General features: G+C 41.6%; 1 protein-coding gene across 1 annotated transcript; it reads right to left on the bottom strand.

The window, feature by feature from the left end:
* Positions 1-700: 700 nt before the first annotated feature.
* OPRM1 (opioid receptor mu 1) lies at positions 701-25,309 on the bottom strand. Its single transcript, XM_080587022.1, has 4 exons — positions 24,883-25,309; positions 11,033-11,385; positions 9,594-10,114; positions 701-4,239 (listed from the first exon to the last, which is right to left on the bottom strand). Exons 1-4 carry the CDS (start codon positions 25,221-25,223, stop codon positions 4,201-4,203), a joined length of 1,254 nt encoding a protein of 417 aa, XP_080443148.1. The 5' UTR covers positions 25,224-25,309; the 3' UTR covers positions 701-4,200.
* Positions 25,310-26,117: the final 808 nt, after the last annotated feature.

The raw sequence follows: 26,117 nt of genomic DNA, 5'->3' as shown, positions 1-26,117 counted from the left end.
CTGCATCAGAAGGTGAATACAGTTTTATGTATAGTTATTGTGCTGATCCTTACTGTAAATTGTAACAGAGAGAGTAGGAATAGGGAATGGTTGTAAAGATCCCCGTGATAAGAAAAACACCATGTCCTGCCCCTAATCTGATGAGTCATTTTACTGTGGGTCTTTTGGGGATTGCAGGTGGCTCTACATCCCACAGGTCAGCTGTGTCTTACTGGGGAGCTGCACAGTGTCTGTACAGTCTGTACCTAGGATCATAAACAGAATATAGTGCTGCTGCCTGTCTGGGCAGTAGACAGTATATCAGGGAAGCTCTAAGCTCATGTGGTGGGGTTCCTTTTCTTTCAAGCTGACATAACCGTTGAAAGATTGAAGGCTGGCTGAATTGCCAGTGCTGCCCAAACTGGCATCACAGTTCAGGTTGTGCTCCACAATTCAGGCCTACGGGACTGACTTATTTTGGCTGTCAGCTACATCCAAATGTATCTTTGGGAACCAAACCTACTGTGGTATCTCCCACATTACCTCCTAATCCTTTTCTGACACCAACACATACATGGTTTGCTATGTCTGTAAAGCTCACATTTTCTGGCCAGGTGCTGTCTTTGAAACAAATGGAACATAGGTATTGATGCAGTTTTGCATCATCTTTTTTTTTTTTTTTTTTTTCTCTTGATGTGGGATCCTGTTGCCTTGTGTCATTAGGCTAGTAGGATTGTTGGTGTCAGCTGATATGCTTCTTGAGGACTATGAGATAGTCTTCAAAGACTTGCAAAGACATCACAGAGTCATAGAAATAGGATTTTGAAGGAATCTGTGGATATAGTAAGTAAGTTACTTCTCTGGTATTTGTGACTTTTCCCCAAATTGTGCTGTCTGACTGACAGTGCTTATAGATAAGTTAGCATTTTTTGCTATGGACTTCCACATAAAAGTGTTCAAAATGGCAATGAGCATGTTAGGGAAAAAAACAATTACAATAAAATCTGTAAAATCACAACTGTCATGGAAGTAATGATGTTCATTATTATTCCTTATTGCAGAGTCATATTTATATTGTCTTGCTCAAATGTCATTCCTAAGAGTCATTATTCACTGTTTTTCCTCTCCATGAAAAAAACAAACAAACAAAAAATATGTAAGTTTTGCTCAAATACAACCTTGTGGCAGAACTTTTAAAATCAATAAAACAAGAATACTTCAGCACAACTCAAGAGCCTGGGAAGCCTCTTAGTCTGCCAGGAGCTAGGAAGAGAGTTTCCCTCTGCTCACCTTGTCTTTCTGTTACTGGAGCCAGGCTCCTGCACCAGCTGGCTCCTGGAGCTGAGCCTCTCAGCACAGGAGGAATGTACACAGTTTATGTCAAAACAGAATTCTGACCATATGCCTTTTATTAAAAACAAGCAAACAAACAAAAAAAGCAAGCAAACAAACAAAACCACCACCAAAACAACAACAAAAACCACAACCACCACCACAAAAAAAACTCAACCTATCTGGATGTCCCTTTTTTAAAATAAAACATAAGTATTTAAAGCAGTCAGAAAATTAATCCATGAACCTTCAAGGTGATGTGTTGGCATTGGTGCACTACACAGTATTTTCTAAAGTTGAGCTATTAAAATAGGGCATGACATGCTGATCAATGTGTACTGTGTTTTGAATATAGTATGTGCAAATATACAGGAAACACAAACTTTTTTTATTAAAGGATCACAGTAAAGATACATAACTTGTGTAATATGCTACTTACTCCACAGCACTCCCAATGACATTCATGCCTTTTGGAAAACAAAAACAAAATAAAATAAAACAAGTCATTTAACTTATTTTTGCTAATGCTCTGCTAATAAAATTAGCTTCCTCATATCCTTAGACCATTATGCCCACAACAACATTAGTACTGCTAAAAATATTTACAGTCAGATTGCTCAATTAATTATTGGACTGTTGAAACCTAAAATATCTTTGAAAATATTAGGCCGTTATCGAGTCATAGGATTTTACCAGTGAGCTTCATTACATTCCAAATACAGAAGAAACAATGGCTTCAATTCATTATGTAAAGTCTATGACAGCTAATGTAGTTTGAACTAGCCACTAAACTATGAGCTTAGGTTTAATTAAACTTATTTCTCTTCTTGATTTACCAGTTAAGGCTTTTCCAATAGTTGGTCAATGCATTTCAGTTTGCCGTATGTGAGCATGGCAGACTGCTCAGAACCTGTCAGACTGCAATGACTTTGGACGATGCTAATTTGCTTCCATTTCTAGTGTAGCTTATGTTCTTCTTCTTAGCTAAATAACACTGCTGTGTAGAGCAAAAGAGCATGCCCAGTTTTTCTGAGTGCCCAGTTTTTCTCTCTCATGCTTTAAAAACTTAGATGAAAACTCTCTTTCTTAAGATGATGACAATTCTGGCTTAAACTTTAATAATGGCTATGAAGAGATCTTGCTATACTAATATAAAATTAAATATTAAATCCCTCTGACAGCACAGTGTGTTTTTCAACAGAAAAATAATAATAAAAAAGGCACTTCTGCTATGTCTGGTTTCATATTCTGCTGGTATAAACGGCTACATATTGAGCTGCAACACATTGATGAAACTCCAGTAGCATTACTTCAATTTACAACTTGAAAGGATTTGGCCTTCAGTCTTTATTACACAGTCCATGGCAGAAACAAAATATTTCACACTAAAAGCATATTCTGTTACACAGATTTGAACAATGAAAAGAAGAAATACACTTTTGCTGCAGAAATAAAAAAAAAAAGAAGAAAAACAGAACAAAACAGCAACCCCATTCCATACAGTTGTGTTTTAGAATATGCTTAAATTCATCAAAGTATTCCCCCCATTACCCCCAGTTAGCTACTGATGATTTATTTACAAAGCAAGTAACAAACAATGGCTAGAAAATACCATTGCACCACAATTATCTACATAGATATTTCTATATTTCATACTAGAAAACAGCTAAGATGGCATTTACTTTGGTACAATGTTTCTTTCATAAATCTTAATGTGTTTTAGTAGCTAATACAAAATGGAGATGCGGACTGTACTACCTTAGTTAGAAAAGCAAACATGGGTTTGGTTAAGAAAAAAATAGATTTTTATCAAAATGTAACTTTATTTTTATTTTTTATTTTTTAATTATTATTTATTTATATATTTTTAAAGCAGCTCTAATGTGTTTACTCTTCCAAGCACCTCACACAGGGACTGTTGCTGACTTTCAAATTTGAGATGTTGCTGACAGGGCAGTTGAAGTTTGAGAAACTAGATGAAAGAGAATTTATCAGCTGCCTGTGCCAGCCCTGACAAGCTTACAGCTGTGCATCTATTCGTATGGAACTTATAGTAATAGAGTCAATGCTATTTTGGGGATCATTCTGCAATCAATAACAGCATGGAATACTTCCATTTATTCATTTATTTCAGAAGAACTGACACTTCATGGTTTTCATTGTAAAAGTCTAGTTCTTATGTGAGAAACAGAGGAGGAAGGTGAAACTTAGGGGTTTGCTTTATCTTCTTTAAATGAGCACTGAAAGAAATATTTTCCCTTTGAAGCTGTGGAACATGCAATCCTTGTAAGAGATGACCTCTTGACTTGCCAATATGTTGTTATTCTAGATGATCTTGTGAAACTTCACCACACAAATAACCTGCACAGAAAACACCTCTACAGAGAAATTTTAAATGTAAATTGAGTACCCAACAGTATTACAACTCAATTTCCCATTATTTCCTGTTGTTAAAAACTCACCTTCACTTTTCAAACTATAGTTGTCTGTCCTTTTAATTTTTGTCTCCAACCTGTTTAACACTACTGTAACTTGTCAGAGCACTTCAGATAGCTACAGATACAGTAGTTTCACTTTAGACTAACATATGTATTCCTGGTTAACATGACTGTTTTGAACACTGGAGATTGGAAAGCCCCTGTATCTCTTGGCTCTGCTTACCGTTAAGTTTCATGCTTCTGTTATGCGCAATGGAGAAGTGCTGCAGAAGCAGTTTTTGACAGACAGGAAAAGCAGGCACTTTCCTCTTTTTTTTTTTTTTTTTTAAATTATTAGTTATTTATTTATTTTGAGGGAAAGTGTATCCTACACCTTCCCATAGCATACTGCACAGAAACACTGTGGCACTGGTTTGTAATTGCTTTGAGAGCTATGCTGCAGGAGACCCTGTCACGGCAGTGGGGTGGTTTCAGCTTCTTGGAGTTCCAACTGAAAGGAAAGAAATTGCAAACACAATGAGCAGTTACTTGATTTCTGCCCTCCCACCAGTTTGCTTGTGTGTGTGTGTTTTGTCTTTTCAAGAATAATTAACTTATCATTTGCAGCTACTGACCTGCCCTGTAAAGCTGAACTGGTAGCCCAGGCAGCAAGGCAAGAATATGCCTTTGTCATAAAGCAACAAAGGCAAAGTAAATGATTAGAGAAAAGTTTTGTGTCTTAGCTTTAATGACAGAAAAACATTAGATCGGCAGTGCTGTTGTATTTGAATTAGTCTATTTCATATCAAGCCAGTTGTTTTCTTTCTAGAGGGGAACCCTCAATGAATTTCACTTGCAGGGAAGGGTTTCACTCCCTCCCTGTATTATTTCTGTAGCAACCGCAGGTAAGTCGGTATTTTACATGCCTATTAGTATCTTTTCTGTGTTCACACTAGTAAATTGACTGACTTCTGGATTCGAATTTAAAGATCCAGTGTGAGATGGAATTTAAAGATTCTGTGTGAGATGGAGTTACATCAGCAAACAAACACAACCATCCCCATGCTCTGGGCATCCATGGTATCCGCACCAAATCTTGTTCATATACAGGCATGATAGAAAATCTACAGAAATTTTTAGGCAAATCTGCCTAAGACACATCATGTCCTGAAAGTCTGCAACCTGTTTTGCTGCCCAGCAACCAGAACTTGTTGAAAATTGGGCAGACACTGTCATTAAAGTGGTTATGGTATGGAAAGCAGTCACAGATGAAACCTGATGGACACAAATGAGGGAAACGTATTACACATGGGCAAGGATTTTGGGGTGGGGAGAAGATGCATTTTCTAACTGGATTGTTTTCCAGGTGCTTTCTGCAGTTGGCATCCGTTAGGACTTCTGACTGGAGATATTTTTTTCCAAGGCCAAAACATAACTCAAATGCTTGTTCAATTCAGCATGCTATATTTAGGGATTTTTCTTTATTCTGTACTGGAAATGCTCCTCTTCAGGAACTTTTTGTCAAAAATTGACCTAAATGTGAATATGAATGTGAGTCTTTTGGAGAAGTCTAGATCCAGAAATTAATTTTGAGGTTCATTATTCACTTCTGAATTGAATTAATAGAAATTTCAGTTCAGAAAGCATTTGGAAAATGGTCTAAGTCATGTGGTTTAATTTTTAGGTAGTTCTGTTGTCTTGTGGGTGGAGCTAGCAGTTGGACTCAATGATCCTTGTGGGTCCCTTCATTCAAACTCAGGATATTCTATTGTTCTTTTGTGGATTGGATACAGTAGTGTTGTTTTTGGTTTTGTTTTTCTTTTTTACTGGTGAACTTTCTTTTTCTATTTTCTTATGGAAAGTGTGAATGTTTTTGTCTCCATTTTTTCTAACTCTCAGTTCAAGAAATGCCACAAACACAAGCAACCTTACAATGCATCTAATTAGTTTCAGTGCTCATAGCATTGTTTATAGATGCTGCCTTTAATGAAATTGTCTAGCAAACACATTCTGTTTTCTTTGTTACCTAGAAGATTCACAAGGGTCCCATGTCAGTACAAATGTTCAAGCCTTTTTTAAATCTAGCAGATAAAGTAGTGCAGAGATTCTCTGTGCACCTGAAGTCAAAGCTATTTCAAAGTTGTTAGGGTCTTTGTCATGATCCAGGTTAATGCTAGTGACATCAAAAACAATTCAGACATCTGCAAAAGCTAATATTAATCCCTTTTATTAGCATTCCCTACTATTATTGGGTCATGCAAAGAAAAGTTTGAAGTAAGCAGTTCTGTTCTGCAAGATTTTCTCCAGTGTTCTATTATTCCTGTTTTCTTGTTTTAATCTTTCATGCAAATGCACTTGAAAGATTGCCCATGCTTCCCTGAAAATTAAAGTGAGTTGAGCCTAAGCTCTAAGCTCACCCTGAAACAATGCAACCTGAACGTTCTGACACAGGCGTTAGCCCAGTAACCCAAAATACATCCCCCACAGATGTAAAGCATCTCATTGTTAAAATTCCAGATTTTGCATGCCTGACTAGCCGCTGTCTTTTCTCCCTCAGAAATATGTTTCTCCACTGGACATGTACTATTTTTCATAAATGCTCGCACCATCAATGTTTCATTTCTGGGGGAGGTCAGAACTTGTTTTGCACTTTTCCTATATGTAGATAAAACAATAATGCAGTTCTTAACCAAGAACTTTTTGGTAATGTCAAAGAGACATAACGGAGGCCAAATGATAGTATCTTAACTCAGAATAATATGAACATTTGTATCTGTTCTTTTGCACTGATAGAAAACACAGTTGTTGTTCCCACAAGTGAGTGCTTATTTTAAGTGCTTCAAGACTGTGAGGCCCCAAGCAGTTGAGTGCTTGAAGCTCTCATTAACTTTAGCAGGAGTAAGAATTCTCACTTGGGGAAAAAAAAAAAAAAAAAACAAACACAAAAAAACAACTTGTAGAACATCTGTTTCTATGAAAATAACTTGAGCTGTGCTGAGCACTATACACTGCACAATTAGGATTCATACCAAATGCTCTCCAAGGCCCTGTCTACACAAGAAAGAGCTTGTCAGGATACTTAGATCAATACAGATATACTGGCTAGACTTGCCTGTACAGAAAGCACTTACCTGTGAAAAGAATACCCTGTGAACAGAATTTACAAAGCTCACCAAGTGTTTGAGCAAAGTGTTTTTTTGTTGTTGTTGTTTTCTGAGAACAAAAGATGGATTCACCCTAGGGCTTTCTCTGTCTAAAATAAATAAATAAAATGCTACATTTGTAAGTACTACCCAGAAAACCTTTCCAGAGCAGATTAGTCCTAAAATCCTTCTGTCATTTGGATAGTAAGAGACACCAAAAATGTCTTTTACAGAAAAGTTTGTTGGAGAAGAAAATAAGTAAATGAAGTTTAATCTGGTTTGAACGTGGCTTGGTGTGAATGTATTTCATAGCCTCTGAGGAGGGTGAATAGGACTGCATCGACTAGCTGGTGTGCTGCTCTCCACAGAGCGCAGCAGTCAGAAGGTTCAGGTCAGCATCCATCGGGCACATCTGGCAGAAATAAACCAGTGGCAACAGCTGCTTAAGCAAGGACTGCTGCAATGATGGTGAGGGAAGTGAAACTGGGCCCATTTAAGAGCACTTCAAATTCTCTCAAATACCAGACCATGCAAACAGACCTGTCCACACATCTATGAGCACAGGAGTTTCCAAGTGATGGCTTCTCCCTAGCCTGGGGGAAACATGCTAGCTAGCTGCTAGGAAGAGTTACAGAAGTAGTGAAAGCTGCATAGTCACACAGTTTCTTACAGTTCTGAACACATTTCTTTCGTTACATGTATATTGGCTTTTTGCTTCAATTTTCTCCCTTGCTTCCTCACTCTGACCTTATTCCTGATGTTCTCCTTTCTCCTCTGCATTCTTCCTGTCACCTGTCTTTCTCTTCAGCATCTTCCCTGTCACTTCTCTTTACCTGTACTTTATCTCTTCTTAACTAATTCCACCACTATCCCCTGAAGGAAACTAACACAAAATCTCCAACTATGTGATTAGCTTGCTCCTTACTTCCATTCTTACTTCCATTATAAAGCTCACTTCTATCCCTGCCTCAACTAGCTCTCTCCCTTGTTGGTGTAGGTTGAAAGATCTTTGTGGGAAGGATCACCTTCTGTTCTGTGTTTGCTCAGTGCCCAGTGAAATAGACTTTATCTCAGTCAGACTCTAGGTGGTACCACAGTAATCTCTGCTAAGGGTAGAAGTTTAGAAAACTACAGCTCTCCTAAAACTAATGTAAAGAAGTATAAGTAAATGTAGAAAATGTTATTACACACTGCACTGTAAAAAGCTGAAAAAGCTAGACATGAACTAGATAAAGATAAAACCCCATTGTCAGACACATGCACAAAATTGACTCCATTGAGGGTTGCAAAAGCCTTAGTGAGAGCTGAATCTGTCTACTAAACTTTTGCTACACATAGTGAATACTACACGTATATACACACATACATATATGTATGTGTCCACGCCAAGTTTGGCAGTTCTGCTCCACCACTGAAGTGTGGGTAAGACTGAGCAGACACTAACTGATTCCTCAGCCTGCAGCTTTGCATGTACAGATCATGTTCTGGTGAACGACACCACCAGCTGCAGATGCTCAATAGACCTTCCTCTTCTCCCTTTTGCTTGCTCCTTCCTCTTTTTCTGGTGCATTTACTTTGTATGGATAAGATAATATTCTGATCTGGACTTCCTGATTGCCTGTGTGACAGGTAAGCTATTTCTTTCACGAAAAGCCACTTCTCTGCACCTCGAGAAGGCAGCTAGCTTGTGGGTGAAGGGGCAGCAGTGAGAAGCTCATGAAGGAGCAAACTAAGGATATTGCTGATGTTCCAATGAAAGATGATGTGGCAAGGAATAAATTAGGTTTCTGCCTTTATTTCTTCTTTTTAATGAGTTCCAGATAAGATTCAAACCTTTTCTAACAATTGTTAGGCTAGTATGTTAAGATTTGCCTTTGTGTTTTGCTTGATGTTCACCGAGGGATGTGCTTTGGAAACTCTCAGAAATAATCACAGGTGCATGGATGTCAAATATGTAACAAAAAGGATTTTTTTTTTTTTCCCAAAAGCTAAGCAAAAATAGCCTGAATAAAAACAATCTTTATCCTGGTATCTGCTGTGCCATAAAATTCCTACTCTGTATACCTTAAACAGCAAAATGGCACAATACTCCTTAATATGTGTGTGTATACATGTATATTTATATATTTACATATCTATCTATCAAAACCTACACTAGCCAACACAGATATTGATCTGGTACAAGAACTGCATGCAGATGACCTTTGTCTACTTCTTGCATCTCTTACAGGAGAAACACGGCCTTGTAGGCCTTTCTTGTACATCAATCAGAAAGTGTACATGCAGTTTCTTCTCTTTTCAGTTTACTGATGAAATGGTAGGAGAGAGACGTGTATATTGGCCCAACCATGTCTCCCTCAACAGACAGAATAGAGAAATCTTTGATTATTCTCTAACCGGTTCTAAATCAGAAAACTGTTGTAAACCTTCTGCAAATGAAACACTCTGTTTTGGGTGTTGTGTATACGCATGCACGCTGGACCCTATCATGCAAGGTACCTTTGAAAGCCCTCAGCTTTTGGGCATCAACTAGAGTATAGAACAACTAGAACCATGCAGGACTGGGGGCTCTGTGTGTGAATACACCAGCTTCAAATGTAGCCCTGAAGGTGTTTAGATGCTCAAATAGCTACAAATCAGTATAAACTGTAACTTCGGAATACATGTCATCTCCAAGCGGGTGGCCTGGATCCAGAGATGACATCTCCACTGCTAGTCATACCTGATGGTTAGTCCTGTCCACAGTGTTGGCAGTGGAAGCATGGTCACGAGTGTTTTGTCGGACTCGGGTGGAGTTTTGCTGCTCAATGGTTGAGGAGGTGGGGATGCAGAACTCTCTGAAACACCTTTTGAAATTCTCATCTAGAAATGCATACAGGACTGGATTAAGGCAACTATTTGTATACCCTAGAGCAATACAGAAGTGCCAGGAGACAGTCTGGAAAGTAGTTTCTGGGATGTTGACCAGGGCTTTAACGATGACATAAATGTGGATGGGAGTCCAGCAGACGATAAACACTGCCACCACTACAAGAACCATCCTTGTGATTCTCCGCAGGTTCCTGTCCTTCTCCTTGGAGCCAGATAACATGCGAACACTCTTCAGGCGTAAAATCATCAGCCCATAGCACACAGTAATGATCAGGACTGGCATGATGAAGGCAAAGATGAACACACAGATTTTCAAGAGGTTCTCCCAGTACCAAGCAGGGTGGGAGAACTTAAGTGTGCAGTCAATAGAGCCTAGAGATAAAAGAAAAGAGCAGAGAAGAACAAACCGGTCAGTTTGGCATTTGCTTCCCTTTAAACCTTTTTTGTTAAATATCATGAGCAAATACATGAAGATTTACTATGTAAATAACTAAAACAAAGCGATCTGTGATCTGTCATTGGCACAAACATTGATAGAAAACAGCGCTGCAAAAATATGTATGAAGCTTTAGTTAGAAAAACAAGAGCAAAAAGTAACATTCTCCTTTGCATTATATTGCTTGGAATTCCGCATATATTTAGCAAGAAAAAGAGTTGAACTGTCATAAGTGTTCAAACTTTGGCTCATTTTCACTTTTAAGATAAAACCCGGTGAAAATAAGATGATTTCAGCACTGTATCTGCTGCAAATTTGGGCATTTCAAGGCAAAGGGGCAGAGGATGACATAACATGTGGTAACTGCACTTTGGAGTGTTTTTGATTTATGTTGAGAGGCTGTCACTTGAAGGACACCACTGAGCACCAGCAATCCAGAACATGCTCTCAGTTCTGTACCACGTCCTGTTAGACGAGGTAGAAAATGAAGACCAGCAACTTCAGTGGGAAAATCCGTGGTAAAGCACAATCTCCAGTGCTTTAACAGAGTGCATATTCCCCTATAGCTGAAGGTAGGCACAAATGCTTTTCCAAACACTACAGGGGCTGTCTAGGGCAACAAGACTCACATGGATCCCGCTGGAGCTGCTGGTCGTCAAAGACTGATCACATGCAGAGCTGTCTCTGGTCAAGCAGAGCCAGCTGCAAAATTTTCCAAGATGGCTATTTGCACTGCCTGCTTCATACAGCTTGCAGGTCAGAAGTTAGTTCAATGTCTCTACAATAAAAAGAAAGAATGCAGAAAAAAGTTTAAACACTGATATATTCAATTTGGGGATGAAAACAAGACTTACCGTGCCTGTATTTAGTAGTTGCCATGAACATAACTGGCAGGCCAATAGCAGAAGAAAGAATCCAGTTGCAGACGTTAACAATTTTGGCATTTCTGGGGGTACGGAAATCAAGGGCCTTAACTGGGTGGCAGACAGCTACATAGCGATCCACACTCATGGTGCAGAGCGTAAAGATACTGGTGAACATATTGTAGTAGTCTATGGATATAACAATCTTACAAAGGATTGTACCAAATGGCCATGTTCCCATCAAATAATTCACGCTCTGGAATGGCAGAGTACTTGTTGCTAATGCATCTGCCAATGCAAGATTGAAAATATAGATATTGGTGGCAGTCTTCATTTTCGTGTACCTAGAAAAAAAAAAATCAGCAAAAAAAGTGAATGACCACAACTAGCAATGTTAAACAAAATTGAGGCAAGAGCACCACCTATAAGAAACTTCTGTGAAATAATGTTAGATGATATCAAAGACAACCTCTTCTGCTGTTCATTTTTTAACCAAATGATCTTGCTATGGTTTATCTACAATATTATTTTGTAATTCAGTCAGACATTAGGTAACAGCTGTAAGAAAGATTAGAATACATTAATTTAACTTGTGCAGAGAGAAAGGACACTTGCAGAAGAAACAATATTATGATGGCTAAAGAACAGAATCACAGAATCACAGAATCATCTAGGTTGGAAGAGACCTCCAAGATCACCTAGTCCAACTTCTGACCTAACACTAACAAGTTCTCCACTAAACCATATCGCTAAGCTCTACATCTAAACGTCTTTTAAAGACTTCCAGGGATGGTGACTCAACCACTTCCCTGGGCAGCCCATTCCAATGCCTAACAACCCTTTCAGTAAAGAAGTTCTTCATAATATCCTACCTAACCAAGAAATAAGCTGAAAAAAAATATATATTTTCTAATACTGGATGCTGTATTAAATGGATAGATTTTGTGTACCTTCTGATGCCATGTCAAGTATGAGAACTGTGGTCTATACAAATGGAGAAAGCATTTCTAGGTTGTGGAATGGTAATGATGTAATTCCTTAGGGAATAAGTACCCGAAAGATTAGTGTAATTATCAAACCCACTACATCTGAAAATTTATGCTTTTGCTTTAAGACTTTCTTACCTGCTTGTAATTATAGAAATTTAAAATAATTTGTTATGATGGTTACTACATTGCTTTGCTGATTTCAGTGTCCTATACAAATTAGACAGATGTTCTTCCAACTGAAAAAGAAGACAATCTATTGAACGTATGAACTGAATAATTCAATAAAACCACCAGCCCTTTGTGGATGTTGCAGCCCTATTGCTTGAAGTAGGTGTGCATGCCGTGCTCTGCTCCACAGTGCCTATTGCAGCAGGAGGGACTTCAAGCTACTTTGCACTCCCTTCTTGCTAAGTCTGTGATACCAACTATGCAAAAAACACTTTCTGAATTTTAAATGTGTCACACTTCAACCACAGCAGAGCAGACAGAGCTTTACGTGTTTTAATTTGTGTTTGCATTGATAAAAGTAGAATTCAAATTCTTCTGTCATTTCATCATTTTTTTTCATTAGCCCTTTATAGTTTCAAGTCATTGTGTCATGTGAATAGCCCCCCCCCCCCTTTTCTTTTTTTTTTGATAGCTATACTTTTGCAGTGTCACAATGAATGTTTTACTACAAGCCCTGTTCTTGGCTAGTCTTTTCTGCTCCCCAGTCTGCTGCTGAGTTTGCTAGGCACTGGGGCCATCTGGCTTTGGGGAGGTCATATGGCTTGCTCCTTTGATGAAACCCTCCTGTGATCCTGCAAAGTAATACAAAGTAATAAGCACAATATTTGTTCAGATATTTTATAATGTATTGACCGATTTGCAAGTGGAACAGTACTTTAAAAATATTTTGGGGCAACTTGCTGGGGAAGACAAAGTGTAAAATACAGTATTTCATGGTTTGTTTTTTCTTGTTTTTCCTCTGATCTATCCAGATAATGAGTCAGTTCCAAGGAACTGGTGACAGCGCCATGTGGGGAGCACACTTTTGGAACTTTTTTGGTAGGGGCTGGAGGAATGCAGACTTTTTACTGAATGCATCTAGATAACTTTTCTGATGAACATCTGAAGAAGTTCATACTGTATTTGTTCTCTCATTTCATGGCACTATGCAGGAGGAGCCACTAACAGCCTTAATGTCAAGCTAGGGTGTTCTGCTAGAATATTTTTAAGTAGATCCAATCTCTTACTTGACTTCTGTCTTGAGAAATATGATCTATTATACTTCCAAGTTTTAAATAATATCTATACTCTGAAATTAAAGTACTCTAAAAACTTTTCTTAGGGAAGCCCTCCGTTTATCCAACAAATTGCAACAACAGTTTAGGAAGCTGAAGTTGTACTAAGTCCTTTATTTGCTATACCCCTTGCTTCTTATCAAAAATGAATGTCTTCTCTATGGGTCTGACAACAGATCCAAGATTAGCTAATTCTGTGTCCAGAGAGCAAACCTGGATGTTTAATGGCAGACATTCACAGCTTCCTCCAGCCTAATTGGCTCAGGCAGTGATAGCAGTGGACGGGCAGTGACTCTGAACCCTCTGTGGATGAGAAAAGGCAATGTGCTCTCATCCAGGCTGCTGGTCCACACTCAGCTCTGAGGTGATTGCCTTGTCTTTATGGCTGGAGAAGAAAACAAGCTTAGGTATGCTTCTCTGTGCTGCTGCCATCACACCTGATTCTGGTGTAGTTCTGTCCAAAAAGAACATCATCATCAGCAGCAGCAGAAGCAGCTTATTATAATGATTTTTTATCAGTAATTGAAAATATTCTTATGCTTTAAAGGCAGTGCTTGACACAGCAAACAAAACAGATCAGCCAATAGGTAAGTGACTTTCAGATTAGCATGCCAGAGGATGGGTAGAGAAAAACTCTGAATAAATGGAATAACATCTCTTCACTGACACTACCATGGGCCTTATTCCACTTAAATACGACACAATTTTTGGTTTTGGTATCTCGTTTTCACTGTTGGTTTAAGCCTTAAAGTTCTTGGACTTTTCATTATTTCATGTAATGGGCTCTGTAGGCTATTAATGAAAGATTCTGCTTGATGTACTCCGTAATCTTTGTGTTTCTAATCACCGTTTTCTTACAAAAAAAGGAATCCAAGCTTTTTGTGGTGATAGAAAGCATTTGCTTCCACAATTGCTTAATCAACAAAAGCCTACTGAAATTCACAATATTCCTTTCAGTGATTTCTATGGGATTTGAGTATTTCTCCGTACTGAATATTTAGAGATTTTATAAAGAGCTTATTTCTAAAAAGCACGTTTTGTTAAAGGTGTATTTCTCCAAATAAGTAGATTATCAGTGTCCCCAGGATTGTATTTTTTTTTTATATGAACAAATAAATACTGAAAGAATTGATTAAAATAGATTTTTAACAGCATGAAAAATAATGGTCCTCAAAATGGAGCTCTTCAAAGCCTTGATTCTAGCTTTTATTATATCTTTTCTTAACGTATCCTTAAGTCTACCTATTTGAAGAAGCAGCACAAACAGTTCCATCATACAGACATACACGTGTACGTGATCAAATTGCTAAACTTCAGAGGGACTGGATTTTATATGTAATTAAAGTCACAGGCTATCTGTAGAGCTAACTTATAATGCCGAAAGCACTGTGTTTATAAATGTGATCTTTTAACAGATACTGTTTTCACACTTTCATTCAAGACCATTAAAGAATCTTAAACCAAACATGTTTAGCCTGATGAATATAGTAATGTATATATGTCATTACAAATTCATTTGAAAGCTCCTATCTGAAGAGCAACAGTGAGGAGAAAAGCAGAAACAGCCTTTTGCACTTAGGAGATAGGATGGCTGATGGTAGATTGGTAACAACTACTTTCAGCAACACAAAGTCATACAAGCTTTTGTCCATAGAATGCTAATTTGGAGACGAAGGCTGCTTCAACTGATCTGTGTTTAAGTAAAATGCAAAATATATGAAAAACTAGCTTAATTAGAAAAGATTCATTGCAGAAAGCCGCCATTTGTGAAACTTGCTTGGCTGCTCAAAGAAACAACAGGCAGCAATTAGGTCTTGCATTCAGACAACCTCACATAACTCTTGTTGATGCTGGAGATTAGGTTAGCGTTCAAATTCATGTTCTTCCTGTATAAATGACTTGTTAAACAAATGAAGAATCATTATGTGCATGCATTAGATTTGTTGAGGTCTCCTTGGGTGGGAAGATTAAAACATGTGAAGCATGCCTAGTTAAACTAATTTAAATGAACATTTATTTTCATGGCTGTTCTGGTACATCTTGTACATGCAACCCAAAAAAAGTAGGAAAGGATTTTTTTGTGTGTGTGTGCTTTCCTAAGACATGAGGTACATTCAATTTTTATTGAGCCCTTAAAGCTCTCACAAAGGTTTAGCCTGGGCTGGACAACCTTTTCTTCTAACAAACAATCCAGCGAGCATGTTTGACACTGAAATGATGTCTCTCTGCTAGGTCATATCCTGTAAAGTACTTTTGGTCTCAAGTAATAGAATTAACTGATGGCTATCCTTTCTAATTGTCCTTTTCCTTTCTTTGCATTGTAGTGGGTCTCTTTCTACAAAGTTAAAGACCTGCTCAGTATCTCAGTTACAGCTGTGGTGTTGTAGGAGGCTGCTACTGATTAAAGCTTTGAAAGCTTTGAAAGTAACATATGTTCTGTAAGAGTCTAATCTACCTGTCTGGGAGCACGTGCTTTCATCAGCTTAAAGACTTGGTCTCTGATTCTTCTATTCATGAATACTCCAGAATACTTATGCTGTAAAGCCACTAAACTCAAGCTTTACATACAAGTAACATAAATTTGTGTACAAACCTTACATGTTATTATGCAGTCAGGCCATCTGGATTGGAGGTGACATACTGTGGTTAACAATCCACTCGTCCTTTTGATTTATGTTCCCCATAGGAGATTACATACGTGGATGTAATTCAAAAATAACAATCCCTCAGGGAAAGCACACAAACAACAAACAGAAAACAAAGCCAACTCCAGCAGGTACAACATTACAGCAGAAAATGTTCATGCTTAATCAAAGTGAAATTCTTCACATTTGCTCACTTCCTGCACTGACCCTGAGTTTGGGGGCAAAAACTGAACTGGGGAAGGGAACAAAATGTACTGCCATTAAGACAGACAACCGTTGTTTGTTGCCATTCAAGCCCTGCCAGTCACTGCTGTGAAGGAGATCAGAGTGCAAATGCTGAACTCTGTTGGTGAATATAAGGCACCATGAAGTTATCTGTTGCCTAAAGATAAAATTCATCTGGCTTCTCTCTCAGATTTTACACGACTGCAAGACAGCAAAACCTAACTGAGCTTTGGGGTTGTGAAGTGTGTGTTGGTGGTTTAATTAGAATCATGAAAAATTCATACAAATATCAGGCATCACTTCATGACATACTAAGGCAGTGTGATAGGCCTAAGAGTGAAAGGCATAGTTATTTGATGTATTTGGTGGGGAATGCAGCAAGGCCTCCAACCACAGGATGCCAGAGAAGCTGTCCTCTAACTTCCTCGCACACCAGCAAGTGGATGCACGTTTGCTAAAGGAGCTTCAAGGTATGTGCTCAATGTGGATCCTACATTCAAGGACACACAACTGCTTCAGCTGCTACCTCTTTTCTCCCTCATCCTTTGTTTTCCCACTGCCAAGTCCCTTTTTCACTTTATTCTCCTCCATAGCACAAGTGAACTGAATCCAGAATTTCACCAAGGTTTACTTCCTAGGCTATCTTCCTATCTTTGACTTCCCAGCTCGTCCTTTCCCTGTGTCTAGCTCTATTAAGGCATGTGCAGACCCACCACTTGGTGGCATTTGCCTACACAGCCCAGTTAGGAGAAGGAAACAGAGCACATCACTTTTCATGGAAGAACATCTGCCCAGGTCCTCTTCTCCTGTAGTCAGAACCAATTAGCAACTTCAATCAGGCCTCAGCTTTGGGACAGGGAGAGCTAAATGAAAGCCTCTGAGGCAGACGTGACTTTCTTCAGACTCCATCACTGGTCTTTTCAGGAATGTTGCTGTGCCAATAACAGAGAGTCCTGAGGGCATCTGACTCATCCTGTTTTCAATTAATTACAATAATGTGTTGGGCTTTGGGCTAAAATTCTCTTGCTGCTGTTCCTGTTTTTTTTTTTTTTTTTTTTTTTTTTTGCTACTGAGACGGATCATATGGTGTTCCTCTTTCCGTTGTTTAGTTTGAATTAGTAAACTTAGTCTCTTCCCAGGGGAAAAAACAACCCCCCCACCAAAAAAAAAACAAAAAAAAGCGCACACAACAAAACCCCACAAAGTCAAACAAACAAACAAACAAAAACACAAAATAAGCTTCTATCTTTGGGAAAAATAGCTACTTTGCAGTGGAAGGCTGGTCCTTTCCCTTCAGGTCTGAATGAAAGGATTAACTAGCAGGGAGATTAATCCAGACAGAAAACACAAACTCCACAGTAGCCAACAGGTAACTATTTTATTATCATATTTCCCTCATTATTTTCATGCCTTTTTAATTACATGTATATGCACAATATCCCTGGAGCCAGCTAAGGACAGGTCTTTATATATATATTCACATCAACTTGCCAGGCAAACATTCAAGATGTTGCAATGTCTTATAACTCCTATTACCCTAATTTATTTTTCTTTTCCCAGACACCACCAACAGCTATTTAATAATAAAAAGAAATGACAGCAACACGTATGCTCCAATTCCCATACAGTCAGCTGCTAGTAAACTGAACCCTTCCCCTCAGCCTAGTAAAAAGAGGGAAACATTATCCCCAAATTATTCCAGTACTTATTCTGGCCTGTTTGTTAAGCCACCTTTAGCTCAGTTTCTGTGTGCTTGGCATTGAAGTATGTATGGGTCGTTAGTAATGGCTGTTGCTTTCACAGTTATTGTGTAACACATCTCTGAGAAATAAATCAATGGTGCTAAAAACAGTAACTCCAATATATTGCCATTATCAGGCAGCGGGTGCTTATTGCTGAAGTTTTTTGCTTTGGCAGGAAGACGTGCAAAGGAAAACTGTCAGCATCTTTAACTTAACTTTCTCCCCTGTGCATTCAGGGAAGTGTGATTGGGGGTGAAACCACTGACTACGTCAACGATAACTGAGGTGACATGTTTATAGGAGGAACAAGTTAACAGCTATTTTGCCTGTTTTCAGAAGAGAAGCGATCTTCCAGGTGCTGGTTCCCTCCTCCTGGTTTGTGTTCTTATCTCCTCATGTGAGGACTGTACATGAGACATCCCCTGCTTGGCACACAAGCTGGCAGGGAAGCTTTTGAAGGTAGTTTTACTGCTAGCGGATATGAGATCCACAAAAGACTGATGAGGAACAGTAGTGGTTATCCTCCCTGGTTAAAGGCTATCATCGTGAATATACAGAGATGTGTATATATACAGTGTGTATATAGATACACAGATGTGTGTAGATACACAGTGTGTATGTATATAGATACACAGTGTGTATCTATATACACAGATGTGTATACAGTCTCTTGTGTGCAAGAGACCAGGATTTTCTTGTGAAGGTGTTGGGTGTGATCTGGAAAGGAGCAGCAGAGGTGAGACAGAGGCTGGAGAGATGGTAAAGCCGCAGGAAGATGTGCCTGTGAAGTGAGAGTAATGGTGAAAGCTGGAGATGGTGGAGAAAGACACGACAGACAGAGAGAGCAAAACTATGTATTTTGAGAAGAGCAAATGAAAAGTACAAGGAAATATGGGTTTGGTCCCATGTGACAAGGATGAGCTTGCACGTGAAACTGGAGCTCTGACAGAGGCACTGAGTCCATCATTTTAGGAGAAGGATTTGTGAAACTGGCTTCCTGGATAATTTTTCTATAAAGGCAGCAGATCCCAGGGCTGGAGGTCAGCACCAAGCAAGGGGAGAACAGGAAAAGGCACCTTAACTGCTGCTTCTTGCTCCGCTTCAAAAAAGAGGCTCCTGTCACGCTGGGATTGCTCTGTACCATGCAATGAGGAGGAAACACCCCATCCTACACAAAAACAGCTTTGTTTTGAAGTTTTATTCCTGATCTGAGGTACAAGATCTTATAGCTGATAATTGAACACTTCTCAGCGAGAAGGTGGAAAAAATACGCTATTTCATGTTCTTCACAGTTACTTGAGTAGCTATAGTCTGTCATCTTTACTTTTTTCTCATCATGCAAATTCAAAGGGAAATATGAATAAAATTTAGAAGTGTTTATCATTAAACAGATGAATTAGAATGCTTTTTAACACAGTTAGGCTAAGCTGTGGAACTCCTTGCTAGTGAATACCCTTAAAATCCAGCTTCCAAAGGGAAGCAGGGTCTTTGAAAGATAATGATAGCATCCCCACTAATACATCAATAAAGACAAATTCCATGGTATAGGCAAAGATGATTATGAGAAGAACTTTGAGATAAGCCTAATAGCAATTCACTAAATATTTGCTTTCATTTTTTTTTTTTAAAGATATAATGAATGGATTTGTGTTTTGAAGATAATTATCAAGGACTGAAAACGTTGTTTCACTTGGAATCATAATGAAAATAAATTGTTTTTTGAAAGTGTCCATTAATCAGGATCTCTGTAACACCCATCTTAGAACACCTAAACTTAAAAATAACTAATCTAGAAACTTTAACAATGTTTCAGAATTCTGAAGTTTAAACTTTAGAAAATGATTGTTTCAGAACAGCTTTGTTGCAAAGTGGTAATATTTGTGACATTTTATTTCCAACCTTATTTTAGATTGTTTTATTTGAGAAATGTTCACATAAAGCTGTTGATAAACATGCTGATGCAAACTGCAGCTCAGAAAGTCTGTCCACAGTGTAACAGACTGTTAGAAGGAGTCTCACACAGCGAAGCTGCTGTTTATTCTACTCTTTGTCTAAACACCAGCTACTGGCTATGGCTGGAAAAGAGGTCATTAAGTTAGAATGATACTGAAACATTCATAATGTTTTGTTTGAGATATTTGTAAACATGTCATCTTTTCATCTAGCTGCCGCAAAAAGTCAGTAATATTAGACTGTTTTTTACGAGGAAAGTAAAAACATTTTGGAAGTGTTTAACATTATTTTTCCTGCAGGCCATCATCAAAATGATACTCCAGAAAATACAGCAGGATCAGAACAGTTTTTCCAAGAGGAATTGAAAGAGAGGGGAAGTTTTCTGCCCACTTCTGCCCAGGATTGCCAGGGGGCAGCTGCTGGCCCAGTGTGGGGACCTCCCCTGTGGGGTCAGCCCCATGTCCCACAGGTGGGAGCTGGCTGGGGCCAGGTGCCAGGTGCCTGCGGTGCCACCAGCTCTGGAGAGGCTGCTGGATAGCATCCAGCACCTGCCTCCCGCTCCTCAGGGAGACCAGGGCCATCCAGGGGTCTTTGACCATGGTCCTATCAATATAATTTAAACAAAATGAGAATACAAAGGTATTCGTGGCGTTTTACCTATCTGCTTTCCTTGATCCTGGGGGAGGGAGGGGAGCACCTCAACAGTCAAACATTTACCCATTAGCAAAGGTTGGTAAACTTCTACTGCAAACAGTGTACGGAGACACCTGTCATTCTGTAATGCAGGATGCTAAGGCTCACCCTCTCACTGCACCTCTCATTTAACTCGGCATCTGTGCTGTTCCTGACCAGTCATGCTCCTTCAGTTATGTCCACAGATCTTCTCTGACTTGTACTGGTGAGCACCATAAATTCATAATTGACATTACTGGTTAAGGCTGCTGGTAACAACACGGAGGTGGAAATTTTTATTTTCAGACAGCTGACAGCATTAGCATACACAGTGCCACCCAAATGCAGAGACGTTCAGGTGATTGTGGGCAGGAAAGAAAAGAATGAATTTTATGGATTTCTTGGTTTCTGAATTCCCTGATGTACGCTGCTACAAGACATTCTGTGGGCCTTCTTTCACACTGCATCTGTGACTCCATGTTGCCTTGCAAAGAAGAGCTCCTGTTTTTAGAGAAATTGTCTTCGCTTCAGCCTCTTTCAAGCTTGAGATCACTTTCAGCTTATTTCTCTAAGCTGACTCTCCACTTCAAATGCTATAACCTCTTTGTAAACTCCTCAATTTTCCCCTTCTTTACATGTGTGATAATACTTATTCCTCTGGAGACATCAATTCTTCCTACAATTGAAATTTCACCCCAAATTCCCTTCTTAGTAAAATACTTTTCCTGAAGCTTGAGTGGGCCAGGTTGTAGTAAACAGAGCTTTCAGTACGGTGTAGTCTTTCCAAATTAGATGATGTTTCAGTCACAGCTTTTTTTTTTCTTTTCAAAACATTGTGAAGACGTTGGTTTGAGAAATGTAAAAAGCCCTTTGCTTCAAAGAGGGTTTCTTTCCCTATTTTAATATTTTATTTTATTTTATTTTATTTTATTTTATTTTATTTTATTTTATTTTAACCAGAGTAATCATTTACCCTAATGAAACAAGGCATTTCTCTCCTCCTGTGAAGGACCACAGAGTACCTCAGGCTCCTTTGTTTATGATATGTGACAAAATTAATAGCAAAGCAATCAAGGCATCACTCTTGACTTGAGTGGCACCAGCAGCTACTGATGGAATCACAGTCCTCTCGGGGCACTTCACATGGTGGAGTGCTGGGGCCTTAGAGAGCTACTCCACTCTTCCAGACCGGCGATGCCAAAGATGTTCAGCAACAATCTCTCACAGCTTTCCAGCATCGTGCATGCGGCCTTAATCACAGGGCACATTCTTCCCACTCTGATGTGTGACTAATATCCCACTGAGTTGACTAGAAGGCAGGAAAAGCCTATAGATCACTGTGCAAATTAATTCGATACCACATGGTACTAATTGTGCACTGTCTTGTTGCACTCTGCAGCAGCTAGAAGTAGCGTTTGTTGTTGAAATGCCCGTAACTACACTGTGTTCATATCAGTAATTCACACTTACACAAAACACATACGGAAAACAGATAATAAAAATTATCTACAGATTTTTCAGATTACTGGAAATTCATAGCTGGCAGTAAAACCTGACTATTATCGCTGTCACTCAGAAGACATATTTTATACTTCACAAAGGGAACAGCTCGGTGTTAGTAACATGGGGTTCAGCTTCACACACTGCAGATCTAACATGCTGTAAATATTAATTCAAGGAGGAAAATAGCTGAACAGAAAGCATTTGGAAGAATGAGGGGGGTGGTTGATATTGCATTATTTATAAAGAAAGAGGTATACAAAGCCAATGTCACTGTGGATTGATAATGACATCAATTCCACATCAGGCAAGCATTTGCATGGCTCCAGCTCCAAACCCATGGATCTGCTTCACGTGGAAGAGTTGGAATGACTGGATGGAATTTTAAGGTCATCTGTTTATAAGAATAACATTATAGTTATTCCAAAACATATTTCTAAAAAAGCTAAACATGTCATATTAACACGCAGCACTCTGAATAGGAAGTCACTGCTGCTTCCACTGGGGCTGGAATCTGAGAAGTGAATAAGGACAGAGTTTCAAAAATCTAACCATTTACCTCCCAACTCTTAGGATTTTAAAGGTAAACTAGGTACCAATATCACTTTAAAATCTTCTTTCTAGTAGTATTAATTCTTCTCAAAATTAATACAAACTTCAAAACCTCCTTCTTCTTGAGCAGGCATGGTGTGAAAGGTAGATAAAGAAGGGGAGCTTTATGTTATGTCAATTGCAATTCAGTGAAAGGTGTGCCTCCTATCCTTGGCTGGATCTAAGGATACATGAACGTAAGCACATAATCTCATAATTTCATATGAACATTTAGTATGACTGCAAATGCTGTCATGGTAGTATAGCTTTCAACAAGAAATAAATCAAAAAGCTCCCTACTGCAGCTCAGGTATACTAAACCTATATAGAAGCACAGAAAGGAAAGGCATTTTGTGATGCTTAAACCACAGATCCTATTCAACCATAAAATGTAAGCTCTCTTTCATCCCAGATTGGTAAATAAGTGTATGGCAGTAACTTGGAAGGAACTCTGTCATATGGAAAGCTGTTCTTGTGAAAGCACAGGAGACCTGGATTCAGTCCTGTCTTTGCCACAGAATTCCTGTGTGGTTTTGGGGAAGCCATTTAATTGATTTGTGTTTTCCTCTGTAAAATGAAAACATTTTTTGTCTTCTATTACTTCTGGCTTTTGTTTTTAAGCTATAATCTCTGGGAAGGATGCTCTCCTAAGACAGAAAGCTAAATGTACGTGCCTTGTTCATTTTAGCTTTGTGGTGTAAGTGTAATTGAGTTAATTAATGTAAGAAATATGAACCTAGAACAGGTTATGCCCGCTATAAATACATAATTCCAGGGACGACCTGTAGCATATGCTCTGCTGACTACCATCCTGGCTCTGTTATATTGTGCGTCTGCTTTTTCTCCCAGAGGAATGCATTCAACACTTGCTCAGACAACTGCAGCCATGGCCCTGTTCAGAAGCACTTCTGCAGCCGTACCTTTGTACAGCGTCCAGAGAGAGCTTGAATCTCTGGCTGACCAAAACCACACGCCAGTAGAAGAACTTCCCAGCTCTGCCTATTTAAAACATAACCTCCGAACCATAGTTTTAGCTTGAGCCACTGATGCACACAGTGTGTGCTCCCATTAGGTTTACGAGCTGTACAGGCTTTGCAGTGACATCCCCAAGACATGCTGCCACATGCAGACGGAAGCATCCTCCACCACGCCGCTGCACCCTCCTCAGCTCCGGCTTTTTACGGCCAGCACTGCCTTCACCGACCCCGCCACGGAGCCTCCCGGTGCCTGCGGGGCTCCTGCTGTCCGCTGCCCGCCTGCTACCCGGACCTCTCAGCGCTGCTCAAAGGGAAACGGGCTGCTTCCCGGAGCCGGCGAGCCTGGAGTGCCGGGGCGAGGGGGGAGCGCACCCCGGGGGCACCCTCCAGCAGCTCCGGCGGAGCTCGGCGGCTGCGTGGTGCCTCGGTTCCCACGGGCAAACACCGGTCCCGTCCCGTCCCGTCCCTCCCGTCCCGTCCCGCCCCGCCGCTCCGGGAGGTGGCAGTGTTCCTCCACGGAAGCCGCCTGCCCCGACCCCGGGCAACCAAAGGAGCGCCCCCCCCCCCCCCCGCCTTTTTTTTTTTTTTTTTTTACGACGATTTACGGGAATGAGGTTTGTCACGCGTGGAGGACGCGCTTGCGAGTGACCTTGTACAGCGCGGCGGCAGCTTGCGGGGGAGAAAGTCGCGACATGCGACAGCGCAGCTGGGAGCATGGGCTGCTGGCAGTGGTCGCGACCCCCGCGTATTTACACGCGTGCACACGCACGGAGGTATACACGCACATACAGATACATACGGATATAAACATGCACAGCACCACTTGGGGGAGAGGATCTGTGCATCCTGGCAGACAGAGGCGTTCAGCCGCGAAGCCATTTGTATTTTGCTCCTGCCTTTGGTCTGGGGTCAGCCGCGGGGATGTGCACCGCCTGTCTGTGAGCGCATCCTCACACGCAACGACCACAAGCCCTAAAACCCTCCCTGCCCAGCGGAGAGGTGCAAACTTCGGCCCCGGCCGGGCAGAGAGCAGCGGGGCCGCAGCACGGCGGGGCCGCAGAGCATCTCCCCGCAGCGCGGCGCTTCCCGAGCGGGCGCCCAGCCCCGCCGCCCCGTCGCAAGTTTCTTCCTCTTCGCTTTTCCTCCCTCCCGGGCCCCTTCCCCACAGCCCCCTTCCCCTCCTCTCCCCTCCGCCGCCCCAGCGCGACCCCCGTCCCCCTCCTCGACGGCGGCGGCGGGCCGGGCGGGGCGGGGCGGCACCCACCTGACGATGACATACATGACCAAGAAGTTGCCGAAGAGCCCCACGACGCACACCACGGAGTACAGGGCCATGATGGCGATGGCCGTGACCACCGAGGGCCCCCCGCCCGCGGGCGCGCAGGGCCCGCCGCCCCCCGCGCTGCCGTTGGCTCCGCCGCAGGGCTCGGAGCGGTTCCAGCCCGCCGCCGCCGAGCCGTTCCCCCAGGAGCCCGGCGGGGCGGCCGCGCAGGGCGGCGCCGAGGGGCGGCAGGCGGCGGCCGAGGCGTTGGCGACGAACGGGTCCTCCAGGGCGCCGGCCAGGAGCGGCGCCGAGCCGTTGCCCAGCAGGTAGGCGACGGCCATGGTGCGAGGCGGTGGCAGTGCCCGGACCGGCGGCGGCGGCGGCGATGCCGGTGGCGGTGCGGAGCGGGCGGTGCCGGGGAGGCGGTGGCGGCTCCCGCCCGCCCCGACGGCGCGCCCCGCCGCTGGGTGCAGGCACATGTGTGCGGCGGGCGGGACGGGGAGGAGGGGCCTGCGGCGGCGGGGACGGCAAGGGGAGGGGGGGAGGTGGGGCTTGCCCCCCTCCTCGGCACCCCAAAAAGGCCCCGGGGGGGAGCGGGCAGCCCCCCGCGGCGGCCGCTTCCCGGTGGGAGAGGAGCGGGGTCCGCCCGCTGGAGGGCACGGGCAGCGGGGGCACGCCAGGAGGTCTCCCCTTCCCTGCTAAGCTGCGGTGGCGCTTGATAGAAAAGGGTTTAAAGCGCTCCCCTTCCCCAGAGCATCCGCGGCAAACGGCGGGGGGGAGAGAACCCGGCGACACCTCACGGAGTGAGGGGGCTAAGGAGCGGGGCAGGGAGGGGAGGGGTATGGCACTGATGAACGTCGTGAGTCAGGGATCGTGACAAAAGCGTGCCCCCTGTGATTATATAGCTCGAGGAGGATGAGACTAGGAATAAAACGTGGTGAACTGCACGGCACCGCACCGGGAGTTGAGTGTGAGCCGAGCTGTGATTTGGAAATGACTTGGATCTCATGGATCCTCAGGGTTTTTAGAGGAGTTTCTGCTCCAGAGCTCTGAGGATCTCCTCTCCCAGACATCGGTGCGATTGTTATTGGATGTGATAACATGGAAAAGGAAGGCATCAACACCATGCTCTGAACCAGAAAGCTTTATGTGCGTTGTACTGGCTGTTTGAGTGGCCCACTGCTTATTTTCACCAGCACATTTCTGTGATCAGTTTGTTCCAGATGAGCACAGAG

Source organism: Anser brachyrhynchus, assembly GCF_964034855.1.
Source record: "Anser brachyrhynchus genome assembly, chromosome: 3".
NCBI lineage: Eukaryota > Metazoa > Chordata > Aves > Anseriformes > Anatidae > Anser > Anser brachyrhynchus.
The sequence above is the reverse complement of the archived record's forward strand: the minus strand, read 5'-3'. Positions and strand labels throughout refer to the sequence as shown.

Coding starts and splice junctions, on each gene's coding strand:
- OPRM1 (XM_080587022.1), bottom strand. CDS start 25,223: ATGGCCGTCGCCTACCTGCTGGGCAACGGCTCGGCGCCGCTCCTGGCC. Junction 10,115..11,032: donor AACTACTAAATACAGGCACG/GTAAGTCTTGTT, acceptor TTTTATCTCTAG/GCTCTATTGACTGCACACTT. Junction 4,240..9,593: donor TGGACAGGACTAACCATCAG/GTATGACTAGCA, acceptor CTTTCCTTTCAG/TTGGAACTCCAAGAAGCTGA.